The sequence below is a fragment of the Schistocerca serialis genome, chromosome 2, assembly GCF_023864345.2.
Source record: "Schistocerca serialis cubense isolate TAMUIC-IGC-003099 chromosome 2, iqSchSeri2.2, whole genome shotgun sequence".
Taxonomy (NCBI): domain Eukaryota; kingdom Metazoa; phylum Arthropoda; class Insecta; order Orthoptera; family Acrididae; genus Schistocerca; species Schistocerca serialis.
In genome coordinates this window covers 852,564,995-852,588,074 of record NC_064639.1, presented here as the reverse complement: position 1 = coordinate 852,588,074, position 23,080 = coordinate 852,564,995, and the positions used below count along the sequence as shown (strand labels likewise).

General features: G+C 45.2%; 1 protein-coding gene across 1 annotated transcript in view; it reads right to left on the bottom strand.

Moving 5' to 3' along the window:
- The window catches only part of LOC126456463 (uncharacterized), a 274,840-nt gene that overhangs the window by 99,960 nt on the left and 151,800 nt on the right, over positions 1-23,080 (bottom strand). Inside the window, exon 3 of the mRNA XM_050092214.1 lies at positions 21,438-21,666. Coding sequence (XP_049948171.1) covers positions 21,438-21,666 — 229 coding nt within the window. The remainder of the gene's footprint in view (positions 1-21,437; positions 21,667-23,080) is intronic.

The following is a 23,080-nucleotide window of genomic DNA, read 5'->3' as shown; positions in this document are numbered from 1 at the left end:
TTCTTAGCATTTACCCACGTAACCCTTCGCAAAATGTATCCAGGGAAACATGTACTGTTCTCCGTCTGACACTGATGATTGCAGTGGCCAATATTATTTTAACTCGTAGTGAATGCCGGGTTGCTTCCTTCAACGAGGTCGCGTTCGATTCCATCCTCCAGCTTTGTCCAGTTGATATAGTGCTTTGTTCTATCTTGCTGTGAACAATGTGTCAAAGAACGATATGAGGCAACACATTATCCGCGCAACAATAGAACAACTCGCTATTTGGAATGTGATTTAGCTTTAAGATATACCAAGGTATCAATGACAAAATAAACCTTCATGTGCTCCGAATTTCTCAGTTTATTTTGTACTTCGAGAAAATAATCGGAAATGAATTGAAGATTGCCAATCAAATGAATTTATAAATTATAAGACTCTGTTTCTTGCAGTAAAACCTGAGTTACTTTGAAGTAACAACTGAATTTTTCGTTTGTATCTAACACTAAAGACGCCGCTCAGGGACTTACCAGAAAATAAATGAAAATTGCAACTACAGAAGTAAAATTATTCATGAGCAGTTAGGTTTGTGAAACACCGGACACCAAGAACGATACGAGTGACTGGATTGAACGAACTGTCACAGGTTGGACTCACAGCAACACGTAAATGACTATAATTACAGAATCGCATACGACTTCTAATTTTGAGAAGCCAGTATGGTGTAAAGCCATATTTGCTCGAATCATGATCTGCAAATGCCGCAGCTTGCAATATAGAATTCCCGGTTAGTTTCCCCCCTTCATGCGGTTTATATGCGAGTCCGTGCCGTAACTATCGTTGGGAAGCATTGTGACGTGCGCGTTAAACAACTGTATCCGAGACGTTTTTCCGACCACAATACATCTACACACGTAATCTGCAAATCACTGTGAGGTGGGCCGCCCGAAGTGGCCGTGCGGTTAAAGGCGCTGCAGTCTGGAACCGCAAGACCGCTACGGTTGCAGGTTCGAATCCTGCCTCGGGCATGGATGTTTGTGATGTCCTTAGGTTAGTTAGGTTTAACTAGTTCTAAGTTCTAGGGGTCTAATGACCTCAGCAGTTGGGTCCCATAGTGCTCAGAGCCATTTGAACCACTGTGAGGTGGTTAGATTTCCGAAAAGCATTCGACTCGATATCCTACTAGCCGGCCGCTGTGGCCGAGCGGTTCTAGGTGCTTCAGTCCGGAACCGCGCTACTGTTGCGGTCGCAGGCTCGAATCCTGCACCGGCATGGATGTGTGTGATCTCCTTAAGTTAGTTAGGTTTAAGTAGTTCTAAGTCTAGGGGACTGATGACCTCAGATGTTAAGTCCCATAGTACTCAGAGCCATTTGAACCATTTGATACCCCACTGTAGGCTGTTAACGAAGGTACCGACTGTTAACGGAGGTACGTGCATACGGAATAGGCTCCCAGATACGTGTCTGGCTCGAAGACTTCCTAAGTAATGGAACCCATTATGTTGTCGCCGACGGCGTGTGTTCATTGGAGCCAATGGGGAGTGCCCTAGGGACGTGTGACAGGATCGTTGCTATTTTCTATACATGTAAATGATTTGGCAGACAGGGTGGACAGTAACCTGCAGTTGTTCCTTAATGATGCTGTGGTCTACAGGAAGATGTCGAAGATAAGTGATTGTAGATTCATACAAGATGATCTAGGCAAAATTTCAAGTTGGTGTGATGGATGGCAGCTGGCTCATAACGTAGAAAAATGTAAGTTAATGCGGATGAGCAGGAAAAACAAATCCTTAATGTTCGGGTACAGCGTTAGTAGTGTACTGTTTGACACCGACACGTCGTTTAAATATCTGGGCGGAAAGCTGCGAAGCGTTATGAAATGGAAAGAGCATGTGAGGACTGTGGTATGGAAGGCGACTGGTAGACTTTGGTTTATTAGGAGAATTTTAGGAAAGTGTAGTTCATTTGTAAAGAAAACCGCATATAGGAAGCTACCTATTCTTGAGTACTGCTCGTATGTTTGGGATCCGCGCGCTGTCGAATTGAATGAAGACATCGAAGCAATTCAAAGGCAAACTGGTACATTTGTTACCGGTAGGATCGATCAGCATGCAAGTGTTACGGATATGCTTCGGGAGCTGAAGTGGGAATTCCTGGAGGGAGGGTGACATTCATTTTGAAGAACACTACTGAGAAAGTTTAGAGATTCGGCATTTGAAGTTGACTGTAGAACGACCCTACTGCCGCCAACATACATTTCGCGTAGGGACCACGAGGATAAGGTACGAGACCCCTGTAGAAACTACTACTTCTGTCGGTGACTGTAATCTAGGATAACATGCTGAGGCCTCCCTACCAAGAAATGCTCAATTCAATCACAAATTACGTTGAATCATTTATATAATCTTACTTTTGTTAATAATTTTTGATATGGTACAGAGCTAAATACCTTTCCGAAGTCAAGGAATATTGCATCTACCTGATTGCCTTGTTCAATGGCTATCTGGATGTCACGTGAGAAAAGCGCAGTTTGGGTTTCGGATCGTCGTATTTTTGGAATGCATTCTTCTTGGCATGGATGAGGTCTTCCTATTCGAGATAACTCATTATGTCTGGGCTCAGAGTATGTTCAAGGAGTGTGGGAGATACAGACGTCAATGAGGCAGGGCTGTAGTTTTATGGGTTACTTCTGATACCCTTCTTGTAAACGGGTGTGATCCGTGATTTCTTCTAGCCACAGGGCCGAGTTTTTGTTTAATGTCTTTAAGGTATATTATGGTTCAAATGGGAGCTAACTCAGCTGCAAATGCTGTATAGAATCTTAGTGTCGACATATAAACCTAACACGCAAGCCAGAGAAGCAGCTGTACCCTTTGAAGAAGAAGGCTTGGAAAATCACACGTGTTCCGACATCGCCCTGCTGCGTGTTCGGATGTGGAGTTGCCTGAAGGAGACGCATTCCTCGGTATCTAAAAACTCAAAGTTGTAGCAGCCGCCTTTTACATTTATTTTAAATACTCTACAGTCGAGAAGGCGTGTTTTATTGAACGGCTCCCCCAAAATTGCAATGCTGCTGAACAACTTAGTGTGCCAGACTAGCCTGTATGGTAGCATCCAGTACGTAACTACCTCCACTGTAGTGGTGGCTGAAACAGGACTCACTGGATGACAGTACATTGCACAATACAGTACGCCAGCGATGTGGTTGTGCTGCCCACTACAGTCTGAGGCGTAGATGTTTCTCCACTACAGAGGCAGACGCAGTGGCACTCGTGCCACCAGTCCAGCCTGCAACAGTCGGCGTCGGACTGTCGACGCTGGCACGTACACATCTGTTGCTGTGCTCGAGCTATGAGCCACGCCGTTACGGCCATGTGGACGAGTTGCTGGTCATCCATACAGTGGTCATAACGGGTGGGCCAGTGCCACTAGTCACTGTGAGTGACTCTCTTCCATCCACCGTCTCATCACATGTATCACTTTCGTAGAAGCTTATTCTGTATGACAATTCGTCTTTCAGATAAATTCTGTGCCGCTCGAACTCACCACCACGCTGAAGCCGATCGCTTTCATGGCGCAGAGGCTATTGGAATTTGCTGATTTCGACGTCACTTGTCGGCTCTTCAGCGGCTTCCGCTCAGGTAAGAGAGGGCACACACGGATTTACGTGGTCATGATCCATCAGTCGTGTATTGACCACGTATTACTGTTACATTGGTCTTGCTTATCCTTCGAGTATTTATTTATCTGGGTTATTCATTCTGTGTTCCGCATACTTTACAAACGTTACTGCACTATCTCGTAAGAAACCAACGTATAAGAGAGATCTCTATTTAAGTTATACATTAAGTACGCCGTAAATGAAATAAAAAATTCTCATTGAAGATGAAATATTATGTCTAATCATGGAAAATACTGTTGCTAGCTAAGGTTGCGTTAAGAGATTACAAAAGAAACACGTGAAAGATTTAAAATATTTGGGAATAAACATTGTCTACATCAGACAGAACGATATCAGAAGAAAATTACAATCTTTACAATAAGGTCTTCATGTGACGCTCAAAGAGAATGTTAAAAAGGGAAGTAAGGAAGAAGGCATTCCTGAAATTCTGTGAACTGTTAGCCGTCCCTGCAATTTTTATATAGCTCAGAACCATGCAATGTCAGCAAACAGATGAAGAGGAGAACTGAGGCAGCCGAAATTAAGATTGTTGCATGTTGCTGCAGATTACACTTTAATGCATGATAATAGGAACAGGATATAGTCAGTTTAACAGGAAAAAATAACAACGCATAAAAATCTGGTCTGGACTTATGTATAGAACGTACAGGTAAACGCTGTTTCGGAAGACTCTAAATTGCGTCCACACGTGAAAAAGACACGAGAAATGACCTCAGAAGTGAATGCTACCGGAGCAGACCTACAGGTTCATTCTTCGACACCTGATGATGAAGATGTATAAGATAGAACTAGAATTCCTGCGAATAAATAAAAGACAAACTATTTTAGTGACGGGTCTGTTCGTTTCGCACGTCTCAGTATGATAGCTGTGCAGTGTGGCAAGTGAATACCAACAAGTTATTAAGAACTGGAAGCCAGTGACTTTCTCTGCGCGGTGCACAACAACGCTGTGTAGTTCGTTGGACGCGCCGAGTTGCTTGTACTGCATTTTATAGCTAAGCTGAAATCATAATTGCTTCCGAGGGTCAAGCAGCACCAGCCACCTGCTGCTTTGTAACGGGCGGGAATCCAGCACCGACTTCCTGGTTACGGTAGGTTCACTGTCAGGAGTGTAGCAAACGGTCCGCGATCCCTTCGTCCACTTGCTTATAAAGGAAGGACGGAGGATTAGATTTTAACGAGCCGTCGACACGAGGTGATTAGAGGCTATAGTTTCTTTGAGTTCACATAGAACGTAACTTCTTTCCATAGCCAAGCTAACAGCATTCACTGAAAGTCAGTAGTCAGCCAACCCGGTGCGAAAGGTTTGGTTTTGAACAAAACACATTTCCATCTGCATGATGCTGAAAAAAAATACATTTATGTGATCGAATCCCTGTCACAACGTGCAGGGGGTGGACAAGAATATAGAAATACCAAAACACAACACATTACAATGCCCAATACGGTGTACGAAAACCGCTGGCATTGAAAACAGCTTCCAGTCGTCTCGGAATGGGTAAATACGGGTCCATTGTGGTTTCCAAGGGAATCTTATACCATTCTTCCTGCAAAACAGTGGCAAGTTCAGTAGCAATGATGAACACACGCCCTTCTCCAAAGTAGACCACACAGTCTCAGTAATAGTGACATTTGGTGACTATGTTAGCCAGGAGATGCGGTATTTCATCTTCGTGCTCACGAAACCAGTTCTGGACGACGAGAGCTGTGTGAACTGGGGTGAACACGCCATCACTATTGGCGAACAAACGTAGCATGGGATGGGCCTGATGAGCGAAAATGATAATCCTTGGCAGTAATGCGACCTTGAAGAATAGCAACGGGGCCCATGGGGTAACGCCGTGTGGCTGCACAAATAATCACCGAATCCAAGCCTAGTTTCACTTTTGGGACCAAAATTCCGTCAGAAATTGCAAATACTGTGAAACAAGACACATTAGACCCAATTACATTCTTCCATTGCTCCATAGTCCAGGTTTTATGAGCTTCGGCACCACGTTTTCTTGTATTGAGCATTTGAATCACTGATAAGTGGTTTTGGAATTCCAGCTCACTCTGTAATTCACTTCTTATGGAGATCCGTCCGTGCTGACAGGAGTTCGTGAATGTGACATTCAGTTCTGCGTGATGAAACTTCCTGGCAGATTAAAAATGTGTGCCGGACCGAGACTCGAACTCGGGACCCTTGCCTTTCGCGGGGCAAGTGCTCTACCAACTGATCTGCCCAAGCACGACTCACGCCCCGTCCTCACAGCTTTAGTTCTGCCAGTACCTCGTCTCCTACCTTCAAAACTTTACAGAAGCTCTCCTGCAAGCCTTGCAGAACTAGCACTCCTGAAAGGAGAGAGGAGTGCTAGTTCTGCAAGCTCAGATGGCAGAGCACTTGCCCGCGAAAGGCAAAGGTCCCGAGTTCGAGTCTCAGTTCGGCACACAGTTTTAATATGCCAGGAAGTTTCATATCAGCGCACACTCTGCTGCAGTTTGAAAATCTCATTCTGGAAACATCCCCAAGGCTGTGGTTAAGCCATGTCTCCGCCATATCCTTTCTTTCAGGAGTGCAGATTCTGCAAGGTTCGCAGGAGAGCTTCTGTAAAGTTTGGGAAGTAGGAGCCGAGGTAATGGCAGAAGTAAAGCGGTGAGGACGGGGCATGAGTCGTGCTTGGGTATCTCAGTTGCTAGAGCAATTGCCCGCGAAGGCCAAAAGTTCCGAGTTCGAGTCTCGGTCCGGCACACATCTTTAATCTGCCAGGAAGTTTCATATCAACGCACACTCCGCTTCAGAGTGAAAATCTTATTCTGGAGTTCTGCGTTACTTTCTCAGCTATTTTCAACTTATTTTTCGTCACAGTTCTCTTCAATGACTGACCATCATCATTTAACTAACACATTCTTCCGAGTTGTGGCGTCATGGATGATGTCTTTCTGCTTTCCTTTTGTTTTGCAGAAATCTTCGATACGGCGCCTCTTGAAACACCAAACAAATCGCCTACCTTGGTTACGGAAGCACGCATTATACGAATATCAATAATTTGCCCACGTTCCAGTTCACTTAGCTCAGAGATAATGCACTCTCAACTACGCAAAACACTGTTATGACCACGAATGACACGCTGTTTGTGGCTCAGTAGAACAACACAAACTGCAGGCTTGGCTAGCATCTTCATTTATGTTCAGGCATGCTTTTCTCGCAGTGTTTTCGTATTTTTGACCAAACCCTATACGTTTGATGTAGTACCTGAATCAACTCTAACCAGAAATCATGATGACTCTTTGCGCAAATTCCCACCGGATAACAGCCTCCATCTCTGTCATTATCGAAAATGGTTCAAATGGCTCTGCGCACTATGGGACAACATCTTAGGTCATCAGTCCCATAGAACTGAGAACTACTTAAACCTAACTAACCTAAGGACATCACACACATCCATGCCCGAGGCAGGATTCGAACCTGCGACCGTAGCAGTCCCGCGGTTCCTGACTGCAGTGCCTAGAACCGCACGACCACCGCGGCAGGCTCAAAATTATCTTCCTGCCATCTTGCGACGACATGACAACAGCAGACAAAAAATTCAAACATTGCTATTCTTTTCCACAAGCTATCTCAGAGTCGAGAAACTGATCAGCCAGTGATAATGGTGAATCTTATAACCACCATTTGGTCGTAAAGACATAACTGGTTGTAATAGGAAAGTGGCGTTACCTTACAATACACATTCTTTTCAGTACAGCTTCCCAATGTAAAGTGAAGATTCGTGGCGTTACTCTCGTGTCTACTCTAACCAATACGTCAGTTGCCCTAATTACTGATTCACAACCCTGGTTTCTTTTAGTGTGAAACACGTCATTTATGATCAAACACTGTATTTCACACTGATAATGATGTTGATATTACTGATTATGGTAGAGATGGGACGAGAAAGAAGGTGAAACCCAGAACAAGCACATGACTTAACTGCTCCGGACTTGTCGACCACAACTGACAGTGGGATGCCCATTAATGATGTCTCAAACTCTTGCTCCGTAATGGACTGCAGATAGGTTGGCAAACAAACAAGTACTCCACAATCCGACTGAGGGGTCTCGTCTCCTCTTCCCGCTGACAAAATTCCGTGTAAGAAAATTGTGTTGAATTGAATTATTCACAGCCAACAACCGCTCATAATTAAGCGACATCAGGAACAGAGATGTAACGACCGATGCAAATATAAATTTGTTCAGATTGCTAAAAATGTCGTTATAGTGCGAATTAAACCCCTTAACGTTTGCTCAGTGAATACTCGAAATCAATAAAATGACTTTCACTTCCACAGCAATTTTTTTGGAAAGTGAGTAGTGTCCTGAGCGTTCTACGTTCAAAAGCCTTCCAGTACAGCTGAAAACTCTTTACTGATACACACCAGATGTTTAAATCCACGATGAACTATTTTCTTGTGCTATGCACCTTCCACTCTGTGCAACAGATCCTCGGTTTTCCGTGTAAAGTTTCATTTTTTATCTATAATGTCTTAAGCTTCGTGTCTTTTTATTCTTCATCAGACTTCTGTTAATGCTGCAGTGAATTGTTTCACGACCGAGAGGTTTCGGCTCAATTACTCCACGGAACATGAGGAAGAAATGCTATATTCTTCTTTCTCTTGTTTATGGATATCCGCTTGCATTGAACTACATTTAAAGATAGCTTCGGCCGCGCGGGATAGCCGTGCAGTCTATGGCGCGATGCCACAGTTCGCGCGGCTGCCCCGTCATACGTTCGCATCGTCCCTCGGGTATGGGTGTATGTGTTGTCCTTAGCATAAGTTAGTTTAAGTTAGATTAAGTAGTGTGTAAGCCTACGGACCGATGACCTCAGCAGTTTGGCCCTATAGGAATTTACCACCACCACACCACCTAAAGATAGCTTCTTTCGATAAGCCAAGTGTAAATATCGTCCAAGACGTTCTACATTTGTGTACGATCATCTAGCGACGATATTTTCCTGTTGAGAACGATGTCGAAGCGATCTGATAGATCTCTGCTGACGCTGTCTGACGAAGTTGTGATATCACACCCTCCAGAATTGGCAGACCACATCACAAATAGCGTGATTAGAGATTAACAAACCTTTGAGGCTAGCAATGATAGCAATTAATTTTGACTTTAATTTGATTATACTTTATGTGTGTTGCGAGGGCGAACGAGAGGTATCAAGTAGGCAGTAATAATGTCCTGGCATATAGCTACAGCCGGCCGCGGTGGCCGTGCGGTTCTAGGCGCTGCAGTCCGGAACCGTGGGACTGCTACGGTCGCAGGTTCGAATCCTGCCTCGGGCATGGATGTGTGTCACGTCTTTAGGTTAGTTAGGTTTAAGTAGTTCTAAGTTCTAGGGGACTGATGACCTAAGATGTTAAGTCCCATAGTGCTCAGAGCCATTTGAACCATATACACTCCTGGAAATTGAAATAAGAACACCGTGAATTCATTGTCCCAGGAAGGGGAAACTTTATTGACACATTCCTGGGTTCAGATACATCACATGATCACACTGACAGAACCACAGGCACATAGACACAGGCAACAGAGCATGCACAATGTCGGCACTAGTACAGTGTATATCCACCTTTCGCAGCAATGCAGGCTGCTATTCTCCCAAGGAGACGATCGTAGAGATGCTGGATGTAGTCCTGTGGAACGGTTTGCCATGCCATTTCCACCTGGCGCCTCAGTTGGACCAGCGTTCGTGCTGGACGTGCAGACCGCGTGAGACGAGCTTCATCCAGTCCCAAACATGCTCAATGAGGGACAGATCCGGAGATCTTGCTGGCCAGGGTAGTTGACTTACACCTTCTAGAGCACGTTGGGTGGCACGGGATACATGCGGACGTGCATTGTCCTGTTGGAACAGCAAGTTCCCTTGCCGGTCTAGGAATGGTAGAACGATGGGTTCGATGACGGTTTGGATGTACCGTGCACTATTCAGTGTCCCCTCGACGATCACCAGTGGTGTACGGCCAGTGTAGGAGATCGCTCCCCACACCATGATGCCGGGTGTTGGCCCTGTGTGCCTCGGTCGTATGCAGTCCTGATTGCGGCGCTCACCTGCACGGCGCCAAACACGCATACGACCATCATTGGCACCAAGGCAGAAGCGACTCTCATCGCTGAAGACGACACGTCTCCATTCGTCCCTCCATTCACGCCTGTCGCGACACCACTGGAGGCGGGCTGCACGATGTTGGGGCGTGAGCGGAAGACGGCCTAATGGTGTGCGGGACCGTAGCCCAGCTTCATGGAGACGGTTGCGAATGGTCCTCGCCGATACCCCAGGAGCAACAGTGTCCCTAATTTGCTGGGAAGTGGCGGTGCGGTCCCCTACGGCACTGCGTAGGATCCTACGGTCTTGGCGTGCATCCGTGCGTCGCTGCGGTCCGGTCCCAGGTCGACGGGCACGTGCACCTTCCGCCGACCACTGGCGACAACATCGATGTACTGTGGAGACCTCACGCCCCACGTGTTGAGCAATTCGGCGGTACGTCCACCCGGCCTCCCGCATGCCCACTATACGCCCTCGCTCAAAGTCCGTCAACTGCACATACGGTTCACGTCCACGCTGTCGCGGCATGCTACCAGTGTTAAAGACTGCGATGGAGCTCCGTATGCCACGGCAAACTGGCTGACACTGACGGCGGCGGTGCACAAATGCTGCGCAGCTAGCGCCATTCGACGGCCAACACCGCGGTTCCTGGTGTGTCCGCTGTGCCGTGCGTGTGATCATTGCTTGTACAGCCCTCTCGCAGTGTCCGGAGCAAGTATGGTGGGTCTGACACAGCGGTGTCAATGTGTTCTTTTTTCCATTTCCAGGAGTGTAGCTACAGCCTATAATTTTGCTGGTCGAAATTGCAGTTAGTTGATAAGTTGGCAGTTTTCGCCAAAATGGCGTTTTACGTCTTAATGGATCCCTTTTGCTACGTCTGAATGGACCTTTGCAGACATATGCATCAGAGAGGCGGCCGAGTTGCGGTTCTGGCCGTTACAAGACGTCAGTGTCTTCCAGCCTAACTGAAGTAAGCAACCTGCCGAAAACTGCAAATGAGCACAGTTAGGTTGGCTATGAAAAGCAGAACCATCTGCGCAATCGGTCGTTTTCTTTGAAAGCCGAAGTGTCAAACAACGAGCAACGGTTCGTGGCTGGTACAGTCATTCTCCAGACAACATTGTCGTGCCATTTAGGAGGGATTTTGAGGCAGTTTGAGAACTACAGACACCAGAAGAGCCGATAATACACAGCGTGTTAGTCGGAGAAACGTTTACTAGGTCCATTTTTACGATTATATGACTATATACTTTGCTCCCTAGTTAAAGTTAACACAGTGTGCGACTGTCCTCTTATTTTATTCCTTAATTTATCTCTAACTTTATGTAACTCCCTGTGCTGTTTGATATTGTTAACACATATTACCATTTTATATAAGACTTGCACCACCTTCTTTTTGTTATCTGTTTCATACTGTTACCATTGTTGTCTGTGCGAAGGGGCCTGAAGATGTCTTAGTGAACCGCCGAAACTGGTAGCCAAATAAAGTAACAGTCTGAAAATAAGACGGCTGAAAGGTGTTTTATTTGATACTCAGTTAATGATATTGTTGCTCTCTAATTGTGATAGTCATCCGGAATAACGAGGGCACCTCGTAATGATGACCGCATCCTCACCTCCGAAGCCTCCATGTCCCGGTACCACATTCTACCGCTGTTCGCCATCATTCACCTCTCTCGCTCGCCCTCAATTACGTTATTCGTTTCTTCACTTGTGTCGTCTGATTACTCAGGTGTGTGATTTTGGTTGATAGACCGAATGTTGTTTACGTGTCTAGTAACAGCTTTCCGGTACAGGTTCTTTCTCCGCCAGTTTCTTTGCCTTTTGCTCCATTCGACCTATGAGCTTTTTGTTCATATGTTTGTGAGTCTTCATGGAAGTATGTATATATTTAACTGACACTGGTGTCGACTCGTAGTCAAGTAGAGTTGTACTATCCCCTTCCGCCCTTAATGTATCTACTGTGACTATGGAGACAAGGTGGAATAACACCTGTAGTACGAAATTGGTTCGGCGCTTTAGGCACGTTCAGGAAAGGGAGTACAGTAGTGAACGCTCGTTTCCAAGACACACAGCTGGGAACGCGGTTTCACTTCGATCACAAACAATTTATCTACATAGCCTGACAAAAAAAGTGAAGCACCCGCAAGACTGGGTCGGATATCAATGTAACACCGTACACGTACACACCAACGGCGGGTATATAAATGATCAGAACTGCTATTCTGTGTGACAGGTAGAACTGCCACCAGAGTGCATTAGTGTAGCTCGTGATTACTGTTGTTGCCGGGCCTGGTAGGGTACGTAAGGGGCGTGAGGAGCGTCAGATGTTGTCTGATCACTGTGAAAACACAGAGTGCCGCGCACTCATGTATGGAAACGTTGTCACTGCATGACAGAGTTTGAATGGGCCCCTTTGCGAGTCTTCATTTGGCCGGCTGCTCAAATCGCGCAATATTCGGTTTGTGAGGCATTCGGATGTGACAATGGCCCTTGTTGGACTGCATGGGAATTTAATAACAGGCATATTCGTCGTCTAGGTTCTGGTCGATCGCGCCTGTCGACCACAAGGGAGAATCGCCGTATCGAGCACCCAGCCATCTTAACACCTTCACATCTGCGCCTGCCATCCGGGAACAAGTAATGGATTCCCTGCAACGTTCTGTGTCATCCCACACGTTCGATGGGAGACGAGCAGCAGTCGGGACTCACCGTCCGCTATTGTTAACACAAACGTCTGCGTTTGGAGTGGTGACGTGACCGGGAAGCGTGGAATTCTGATGAAAAGTGTCGCAATGTGTGCAGAAACCAATAGCGGTTTCTGCACTACCCCAGACGTCCGTGGTCGGCGAGTTTGGTGGCGACGTGAGGAGATGTCCTATTCTTCCTATGTTTCCGAGAGGTACAGCTGTTTTGCTAGCGTCATGTTATGGGAAACCATCAGCTATGACTTCACGTCACGTCTGGTAGTGACTAAGGGAACTGTGATCACACGGCGGTAGGTCACGTGTTACCTCTCATGTGATGTAATACTGGTGCCATTTTTCAACAGGACAACGCTCGTCCACCATGGCCCGTGTCTCCTTGGACTGTTGGGGTACTCCCGTGGCCAGTAAGATCCCCGCATCTGTCCCACATACAAAATGTGTTGGGCCAGCCCGGTCGTCAACGCCGTCCCATGCCAGTACCCAGGATATCAACAACCAATTACATCAGCTGGTGGCCAGATAGCCACAGGACGAGGATACAAAGGCTTTATGGCACCCTGCCTTACCGAATCAACGGATGCATCCAGGACACAGGGAGTGCAACGTTACACTGATAAATGGACTGATACTGCCAGTTTCTTAGTAAATTTTGCTCTGTCTTGTAATCACTGAAATATCATCACATGCCCTCTAAATCCATGAAGTTTCATTCCGTTTCCTCCTCCCCTTTTGGGTGCTTCACTTATTGTGTCTGGCGGTATGTATTGTCGACATTAGCGATCTATTACACTTCTGTTGAAGGTTGGCAATCTAATGCAATGTACTGGTTTTTAAGCTAAGTCATCCAAGAACTCTTCCAATCACATAACTGTGAAAATTGCCCCTTTCATCATATTTCGGTTGTTGTTTGAAAATACGTCAGTGTTGAACGCCTTTGAGAAGTCAAGGAAGACGGAATCTATCAGTTAAGAGGCATATATTTGCAAAACATCAGGTGTTTCATTTGACTGTTCTCGGTTGAAGCCATACTACTTCTTTGGAGGAAATTTTGCTGTTCTACTATACTCTGAGCTTAGAATACGTTCTCTGGTAGTGTACGGAAACTTTCTAAGATTATTACCATCGGTCAAGATCAGATATTAGCCAAAAACCCAACAAATGTTAGTATCCAACTAAAATCTTAATTTAAAAGTAAACTTCTTTTTACTAAACGAAAACTTAATGAGTCAGCGAGAATATCTCCTACAATTCACTCGATGTTCATCGTTAGCTACCCTCTTAAGTCGTCGGTTCCCCATTTTTGTTTTCATTGCTACGATAATCGAACATCTATTGTCGCACCTGAGAACAGAATACTTACTGGTAAGGCTTTTTTCGATAGTAGTGAGCAGTGGCCATCAACATATCAACATTTCACTGGATATGTTGTCAATGCTGTTTTATAAACATCTATTTTCAGCGTTTTGTTGTCGATGAGTCCAAGTAAATGACCTTGGAACTCAAGCATTTACGTCGATTTTTCAAATCATGAGTGCTCGAAGGACGCTCCAAAAGATATGTATATTCTATATTTTAAATGTTCAATTTATTTCCCATACGTTTGATATTTTTACCGTACGTTGATATCTTCTCGAGAGACAAAATGCCATTTTTCCACATAATATCCATCCGTTAAAAATGTCTTAAGCCACGGTGAAACTAGACCAGTACACCTGTATGGTAGAACGTTGCCGGCCGCGGTGGTCTAGCGGTTCTAGGCGCTCAGTCCGGAACCGCGCGACTGCTACGGTCGCAGGTTCGAATCCTGCCTCGGGCATGGATGTGTGTGATGTCCTTAGGTTAGTTAGGTTTAAGTAGTTCTCAGTTCTAGGGGACTGATGACCACAGATGTTAAGTCCCATAGTGCTCAGAGCCATTTGGTAGAACGTTAAAATGTGCGTGAAATCTTATGGAACTTAACTGCTAAGGTCATCAGTCCCTAAGCTTACACACTACTTAACCTAAATTATCCTAAGGACAAACACACACACACAGCCATGCCCGAGGGAGGACTCGAACCTCCACCGAGACCAGCCGCTCAGTCCACGACTGCAGCGCCCCAGACCGCTCGGCTGCACGGTAGCCGTCGGGACTATTTCGTTCGAGCCACTGTCTTCATGCCTGCACAAGGGAGTCTTCGTCTTCAAATTTCGTTACGCGAAGGGATTTAATCTGTTTTTTCATTTAACGGAGTGGTCGTAGTCACGTGGTGCCACAGCAAAGCTGTAGGGTGTCTCACTGTTGTTCATTGGAATCTTGTGATCTCGGTGACAGTTTTCTCACTGATATGTGGTGGTCTTATTATTCAACAGCAAAACATCGCATTTTTTTCCGATTTTGTCGATTGCGACATGTTCAAGCGAAAGTTTCTTAAGAGTTGCCACATACACATCAGAACTGACAGTTGCATGAATCAAAAATCACAGTAGTCGTCACGTTTCCTGCTGAAGGAGCGTTTTTGAACTTCTTCGGCTTTGATGGTGCAACCAGGTTTCATCTCTCGTCACAATTGCAACAAGGAAGTCATCTCTAGAATTCTCGTACTGTTACAAAAGTTCGATGTACACTGTTTTTCGTGGTTTTTTTTTTTTTTTTTTTTTTTTTTTTTTTTTTTTTTTTGTGGTGGCTATCCGCCAAAATTCAAGGAACCCACCTGGCACAAACCTTAATCAGCTACAACTGTATCAATATTCTGCACGCACTCGCTTCTCATACTCCCATTCCGCCAAAATTCAAGGAACCCACCTGGCACAAACCTTTATCAGCTACAACTGTATCAATATTCTGCACGCACTCGCTTCTCATACTCCCATTCGGACTGACATTTCGTTCACTGTTATGCGTTTTCAAGCCAAAAACTGATTGTGAATACACTGCACAGCGCCAGGAGTCTGTGCACTGGGCAGTGATTGTACCACTGCACGGGAGGTTCAGAATTTTGGTGTCCCCACTTTCACCGGATAATCCGCTTGCCCAGCCACTTACTGTGCGGCCATCAACAGCGCCACCCCACACGCTTTCTTCAACCCACATGTTGGTCACTGTGTCGTTCTCACAACACAGGAGCTCTAGAACAGGACGTTGTTTCAGATGAACATCAACTACAGCAGCTGTCTGGGGCGAGTTCCATGACAGGGCGACTTGCGGAAACAGGTAGTATTAAATTTGAATACAACCAGGAAGAATGTTTCTACGAGCTCCGTGAATAATGAAGATGGAGAACAAAAGTTGTATTTTTTTTTTTAATGTGTGCATTTCTTTCCGACTGACCCTCATAGTTGCTAATAGGATCATGACAGGTGTTGAATGCTATCACTGGACGGATAGCAAACGAAACAAAAAGAAAGATGAGCAAGTCTACTCTCTACTTAGGCCATCATAAGTTATTTTACAACCCAAATCAAATAAGAACAGGCGAAAAAGCTACATTTTCTCATACGATTTGAGAACAGAAACTATTTAATATTCCAAAGCTAGTGGTATAACATTAGGACTATAAAAGTCCGCATGTAACACGAAACAAAGGGTTATTATTTAAACGTCAACACCTCTTATGCAACACGTACTTTTCTTAGATGTGAGGAGATATGAATGCAGAAAGTGTAGAAATTGAAACGTTTGGCACTACTGCCATGTTGCAACGCAGGTTCAGAGAGACTGGCTATTACATACAGATATAAACACGCGAAATCGAATAAACATAAAAAGTTAGCCACACGAACCTCCGGCGGGAGTGGTTCAGAATTTAAAAAAGTCTGTTTCATTTCCTCACCGAGGTCGGTTTCTGCGAGTTCTCCATTCTTTGCTAAATAATTAGTGTCAGTATCTTGCGAACATGAATTTTTAAACTGTTGCCTCGTGGGATTAGCCGAGCGGTCTTAGGCGATGCAGTCATGGACTGTGCGGCTGGTCCCGGCGGAGGTTCGAGTCCTCCCTCGGGCATGTGTGTGTGTGTTTATACTTAGGATAATTTAGGTTAAGTAGTGTGTAAGCTTAGGGACTGATGATCTTAGCAGTTAAGTACCATAAGATTTCACACACATTTGAACTTTTTTTTAACTGTTAATTATTATTGATTTCATACACAGTACGTAACCGGAAGGGACTTTTCACTGAGAGAGAGATTTTCGACACTAGACGGACGAAAAACATTCTTGTCACGTGATTTCAGAGGTAGCAGCGCCTAGCTGTGTCGTGGGCCGGTGTGGCAGCGGCGTGGCGCCTGTGGCGACCACAGCATCGACCGGCGCGGCGGCGCTAATCCGATCGGCCTAGATTCGCGGCCCGCGGTCGATAGCGCGCCAGCCGGCGTGGCCGCGGCGCTGCGCCGCCTCTGCTCGGAGGACGAGGGCCGCAGGAATGCGACGCGGGGCGGACGCTTTCCCGCGCCACTGGGTGACATCCAGCTCCACTTGCCGGCCCGCCCGGCCTTGACCGAGGCCCTGGCCACGCGCCAAAAAGGGGGTCACGCCGAACCACCCGGACCTGTAGCTGTCTGCCAGCTGAAAGTCGCCTAGCTCTCCATGTCAGCACGGTCGTGGTTCGTGAAGCTTTTCCGTTCCTGACGTCTCGTTCACAGCTGTGCTGGACATCTTCAGAGGTGCTACTAGTTCTACTGATTCTAGTCGCCTGGCAGGTCGGACGTCGGAAGCTAGATAAATAGCGTGAAACGGAGGGGTGAGAGGGGTGAAAGAAGTTTACAAGTTATCGGCGGAGATAATCCTTGTCACAGATAAAACCAAACCGTGGAAAGTCGTCTGTCAAAGATAAAACTCATCTGTCGATTCGTAAATCTACTGTCTTTGTTTCACAAAATTTAATGATTTACTTTCTGTTAAAATTATCCCCATGTTTATACATTTTGATGACGTCTCTACACAGTTGTGGATAATACTTCGTTATTGTAGATAAAATTTTAATTTCGGAAAACCTCACCTCTCTGCTACAGTTGATTTTTCTACTTTTACTAGTAGGGAAAACCTTTATGTTACTTTTTTTTTAAATCTCATTTTGTTCGATTTTGTTCGTTGCATCCGCTCGGGGCGGCCGTCGTAAGACATCTGTTTAAGTTCGTTGTTGATCGATTAACTCAGTTTCTTTATTACAGAGGGAGCTAACCCTCTGACCGAACACGCTGAGCTACCGTGCCGGATTACTTCTGCCGTCTGTTCACTCTTTTATTGGTAGTTCCAGTGTAGACCATACCATACATTCACGGAATTTTATATACCCTGTATGCCGACAGAGAAGATCTTTTATCCTTTAAAGGTTTGAGGGCTTGACGTATTTGCTTGGTCTAACAACCGGTCTGATGTCATATCTCTGTAAATAAATTTCGAGCTGATTAGTTACTTTTTTAATAAAAGGTAAAAAATTATGTTCTTCCGCCACTGTATTCTATCCTTGTCCTTCGGCCTACTGTTATCTGGCGTAGATTTCTATTTACTTCTTTTCCTGAGTAGCCACTTTTTTCCGAAAGCCTGCTTGAGATGTTTTAACTTGGTATCTATGTGTTCTGGTGTGCAAATTCTCTAGACTCTGTCGACAAGGCTTTTAATGACACCGCTTTTTTGTTGTGGGTGATGCTTGGCGTTCTTATGTAAATGTTCGTTGTATGATCTTTGCATCCGCTCTCATCACCAAATTACTGATACGGTGAGACAACCTTACACTGAAGTACCCGACCACAAGAGGAACAAGGGGACAGAAAAATCATGCAACTAGGGCGAGAGTAGCCTACTGCAAATATCAGGTCTTTCTATTTCAGAGCTGCAGCACTTATTATAACAGAGGTGCTTGCGGAAGTCGCCGGCCGGAGTGGCCGTGCGGTTCTAGGCGCTACAGTCTGGAGCCGAGCGACCGCTACGGTCGCAGGTTCGAATCCTGCCTCGGGCATGGATGTGTGTGATGTCCTTAGGTTAGTTAGGTTTAATTAGTTCTAAGTTCTAGGCGACTGATGACCTCAGAAGTTAAGTCGCATAGTGCTCAGAGCCATTTGAACCATTTTCTTGCGGAAGTCCCAACCGTACAAGTGTGGTCCGTCATTTGGACAGTCTACGACAGCCGTGCTGCCTGAAGAAAGCAGAGAATGCCGAGATGATTCTGTCTAAGAAAACAGTGTCAGCCGCTTTGCTAGTGTTTCTGAAGCCTATTTCGCTCTCGTAAATGAATGCGTGTCGTCTGAGGGCACCGTGACGGTTTGTAATGCAATGAAGAAAGACAGACTCCGTGTGGCTAACTTTTTATGTTTATTCGATTTACCGCTATTCCCTGATTCATACCCAATTACCGCGGATCTTAGGTCGCCAGCAGGGCAAGCATTCAGTTAAGACCAGTTCCATCTGAGTCCGCGTCCTGCTGACGAACTGCGATTGGGAGTAATTAGATTTGAATCTGAAGATGACCTGGAATGAACGCCGAAACGGATTTTCAGAATTAACATAGAAAGTACCCCAGATGCTGTCTTTCTTCGCTTTACCGCCCTGTTGCTAAGCACTTCGCCGTAAGTTTCTATGGGGCCAAACTGCGGACGTCATCGGTCCCTAGGCTTACACACTACTTAATCTAACTTAAACTAACGTACGCTAAGGACAACACACATACCCATGCCCGAGGGAGAAATGCCCGGGCGGAACCTCCGACGAAGGGGTGCGGGCTACCCCACGCTTCGCTGTCAATCATAAGTGAAGAAATGGGTTCTAATCAAATAAGAACAGGCGAAAAAGCTACATTTTCTGATACGATTTGAGAACAGAAACTATTTAATATTCCAAAGCTAGTGGTATAACATTAGGACTATAAAAGTCCGCATGTAACACGAAACAAAGGGTTATTATTTAAACGTCAACACCTTTTATGCAACACGTATTTTTCTGAGATGTGAGGAGATATGAATGCAGAAAGTGTAGAAATTGAAACGTTTGGCACTACTGCCATGTTGCAACGCAGGTTCAGAGAGACTGGCTATAACATACAGATATAAACACGCGAAACAAAAACATCAGAGCGTTTGTCCAGTCGAGATCGACATCATCAAAGACAAGGCAAAGATTTGAATGAGGCAAGAAGCAGAATGAAAGTAGGCCAAGGTCTTGCTCACTATTCTATAATTTGCCTTAAGTGATCATGGGGAACGAACAAAAAAAAAAAATCGCCGAATGGTATGGTATTAACCCTTTAAGCGTTTTGGCACTTTGAACGGCTAACCCGAGTAACATGGATTGGATCCCTATAAAACAGTTCCCATCATTTTTCTGTAGAAAAGAAAGATGGTATAGGCTTAACGTCCCGTCGACTTTTTGGTAGCTCTTAATAGAAATACTACCAGTGGTTTCTTCCTAACTCGCCTCGGGATTATTTACTTTTCACCCAGTACAGAAAACCTCTCCCTATGTACACCATAATCTAGTCAAGTTCTTTATGTTCTCATAATTTTTTTAGCTGTTGCTACCGCTGCTCTGATTTTCTTATTCATAACCATAATCGCTTCTCGAAAAGAATTCATCCAATTTCTAAGGGAAAAATTACTTTTTTAAGCCACTAGCAACGAAAATATCTTAATGCAAGTGCATGAGACACATATTTAATTCGAGTTGAAGATGCAATAGAATCACTTCCTACCTGACTTTATTACCAAGCTTACGGCATTGTTTCCTTCAACGATGCAATCATAATATGGCAAAGGTAGACTTATGTGTAGGTAGCATCCTCTTATCGACAAAACTGGAGTTTGATAAATGTAAAAAAATCGGTCGGATAATGATATCTAACTTGACATTTTAGCGGCATAGACTAGAAATCTTTTATTTGGCATAACATCATACACATGTAAAGACTACGGTTGACTTTCACAGACGAAAGATAACGGAGAGTGAGAGAACCAAATATTTCGATCAAAATATTCATTTTTTAAATATCTTTCTTACGCTTCTACGCAGAGAAAAGTAAGATAAAACGCAAACAAGAGAAAAGAATATTCCGAAAATGATTGGAAATATAAGTGTAGAGGTATTCGAGAAAATATCCTATTCGAACAATCAGCAAACGGAATTGCTGATTTTCCTACAATGCTTTTTCTGTCACTTACTCTTCATGTTGTACAGAAAATTTTTATGTGAATTAAAACGTTCGACTTGAAGAAAGAGTATCCAGTTTTTTAACATCTCTGACATACGTAATTCCGTGATTTTTTACTTTATTTCCATTGAAAATGCATTTTGTTAAGATTATTGGTGTCGTGGTACTACTGTTAAAATATGTTTTACCGAATTTCGACTATAATGCAAATAATATTTTTGCATTAGAAACTTGAGGGCTGCAAACAATCTTCTACCTTAGCAAAAAAAGCTGAAATCATGCTCATGTCTAAGTAATCCACAAGACTGTAACTACATGAAACTTTTTAATGAACACATCCGAACAATGCAGTTACACGACAATATCGATATGTCTTTAATAGCTTTCTTTTTTGTGCGTCATATTAGAATTTCTTTTGTATGGCGAAAGTATGTTATTAAAACTGAATGAGTAACACTGAACAGAGTACGTAATTCGTAAAAAGAAGCTGAAATCAAAACGTCTTCTTACGTTAAGAACCAAACCTCTGCCTGTCAGCTGCATCTGGTGTAGCTGTTTCATAAAATTAAAGTGCGATGTTTTTGTAGCTGTTGTAAAGAACACTCCCCATCTATCGGCGACCTGCGAAGCTAAATGAAGAATATAGGCGTGTCTTCTGGTGAAAGACAGGGAACTATGAAGACAAATAATAAAGTAATATTACGTTTATCTGCACTTGTTGCACAGGAGTCACTCACTATTGTAGTATCACCAGTGTTTTATTAAACATCCATGCACCGGAGGAGCTGAGAATGTCCCTGCATCTCTTTTACGAAGTCAGAACTATGCGTTTGACTGTGGCCCCCCATGCAGTGCGAGTGTAGGAGCTGCACCGGCTCACCTTGTAGTTGCACGACGGCGGGCGACGATCGGGTGTCGCGCGGGTTGCAGCAGGATGTTGTCAGGAGGCGCAGAAGACGCGGCAGACGCTCTGCGGGCACAGACCGCGCCCGGCGGCGCGCGCGCCTTAAGTACGGCCGGTGACGTCACGTGACCTGCGCCGGGCAGCGCCGCACCGCGCAGCGACGCGAAAGTCGCGCCGGTGAAAAGCGACGCAGACGCCGACGCGACTGCAAACAGACACGGAGCGGCGGCTGCTGGCAGATCCGCGGAACTGGCGGGACGTGCCGCGGTTACCAGGGCACCGCCGCGCTACACGAGCCTCGGCACACCGAGCCTGCTCGTCCGTGTTGAACTGCAGACGGTGAAGTAGCTTCGGACGTCCTCAAGAGAGTGTTTTAGGACCACTGCGGTGAAGGGTGAATCCGAACTCCAACGACCAAAGCTCGGAGACGCTCTGAGTATTTTCGTAAAAGGGACACCTGGACTCCGGCGGCTCCTCACACAATAAAAGAATTATGAAACATCCTGACAGATTAAAACTGTGTGCCGTACCGCGACCCAAATTCGGGACCTTTCCCTTCCGCAGACAAGTGCTCTATCGACATTTTTTAAATCTCATTTATTTCGTTGCATTTGTTCGTTGGGGACGTCCCATGACACCCAGTCAAGTTCTTTGTTGATCCATACACTCAGTTTTCTTTATTACAGAGGGCAGCTAACCCACTGACAGAACACGCTGAGTTACCGTGCACCAACTGACGTACCCCACCACGACTCGAGACCTCTCATCACAGCTTCAGTTCTGCCAGTATTTCGTCTCCTACCTTTCAAAGTTCACAGAAGCTCTCCTGCGAACCTTGCAGAACTAGCACTCCTGGAAGAAAGGATACAGCGGAGACATGGCTTAGCCACAGCCTGGGGGATGTTTCCAGAATGAAATTTTCACTCTGCAGCGCAGTGTACGCTGATCTTAAACTTCCTTGCAGATTAAAACTGTGTGCCGCGCGGATACTCGAACCCGGCAGAACTCAAGCTGTGAGGACGGGTCGCGAGTCATCCTTGGGTACCCCAATCGGTAGAAAACTTGCCCGCAGAAGGCAAAGGTCCCGAGTTCTAGGTTCGGTTCAGCACACAGTTTTAATCTGCCAGGAAGTTTCACAGCAGCGCACATTCCGCTGCAGAGTGAAAATTTAATTCGTAGGATAATTATGATTTATTCGGCTGGTTACAACAATAACTTTTGTTTCTGTGAGAGTACCTACACAACATTGAAAAAGACTGTACGTAATATGCAAGTACCAAAATATACAACACGAAATAAAAGGTAAACCAACGACCATGAGACGCAAAAGTGGTGCGATGTGGTTGCTATCGTCGTCGAAACAGTTCAAGATAGCGTTGCTGTGCCGCTCTTCCGGTAGATTCAGTGTTCCCATATACGAGGTGCATATCGCCCCACTTCTCATCAATACACTTTTCCCTTCTGCTATCACGTTAACGTACAACTAAAACTCCAGAAAAAAAAGTCGACACAGAACCGAACAGTATTAAACGCAAGCTTCAGAACGAAGAGAAACATGGAGATTACTGTTGCCAACAGCAAGTAACGCGAGTGACTGCTTGCAAATAAGACTTTTCCTT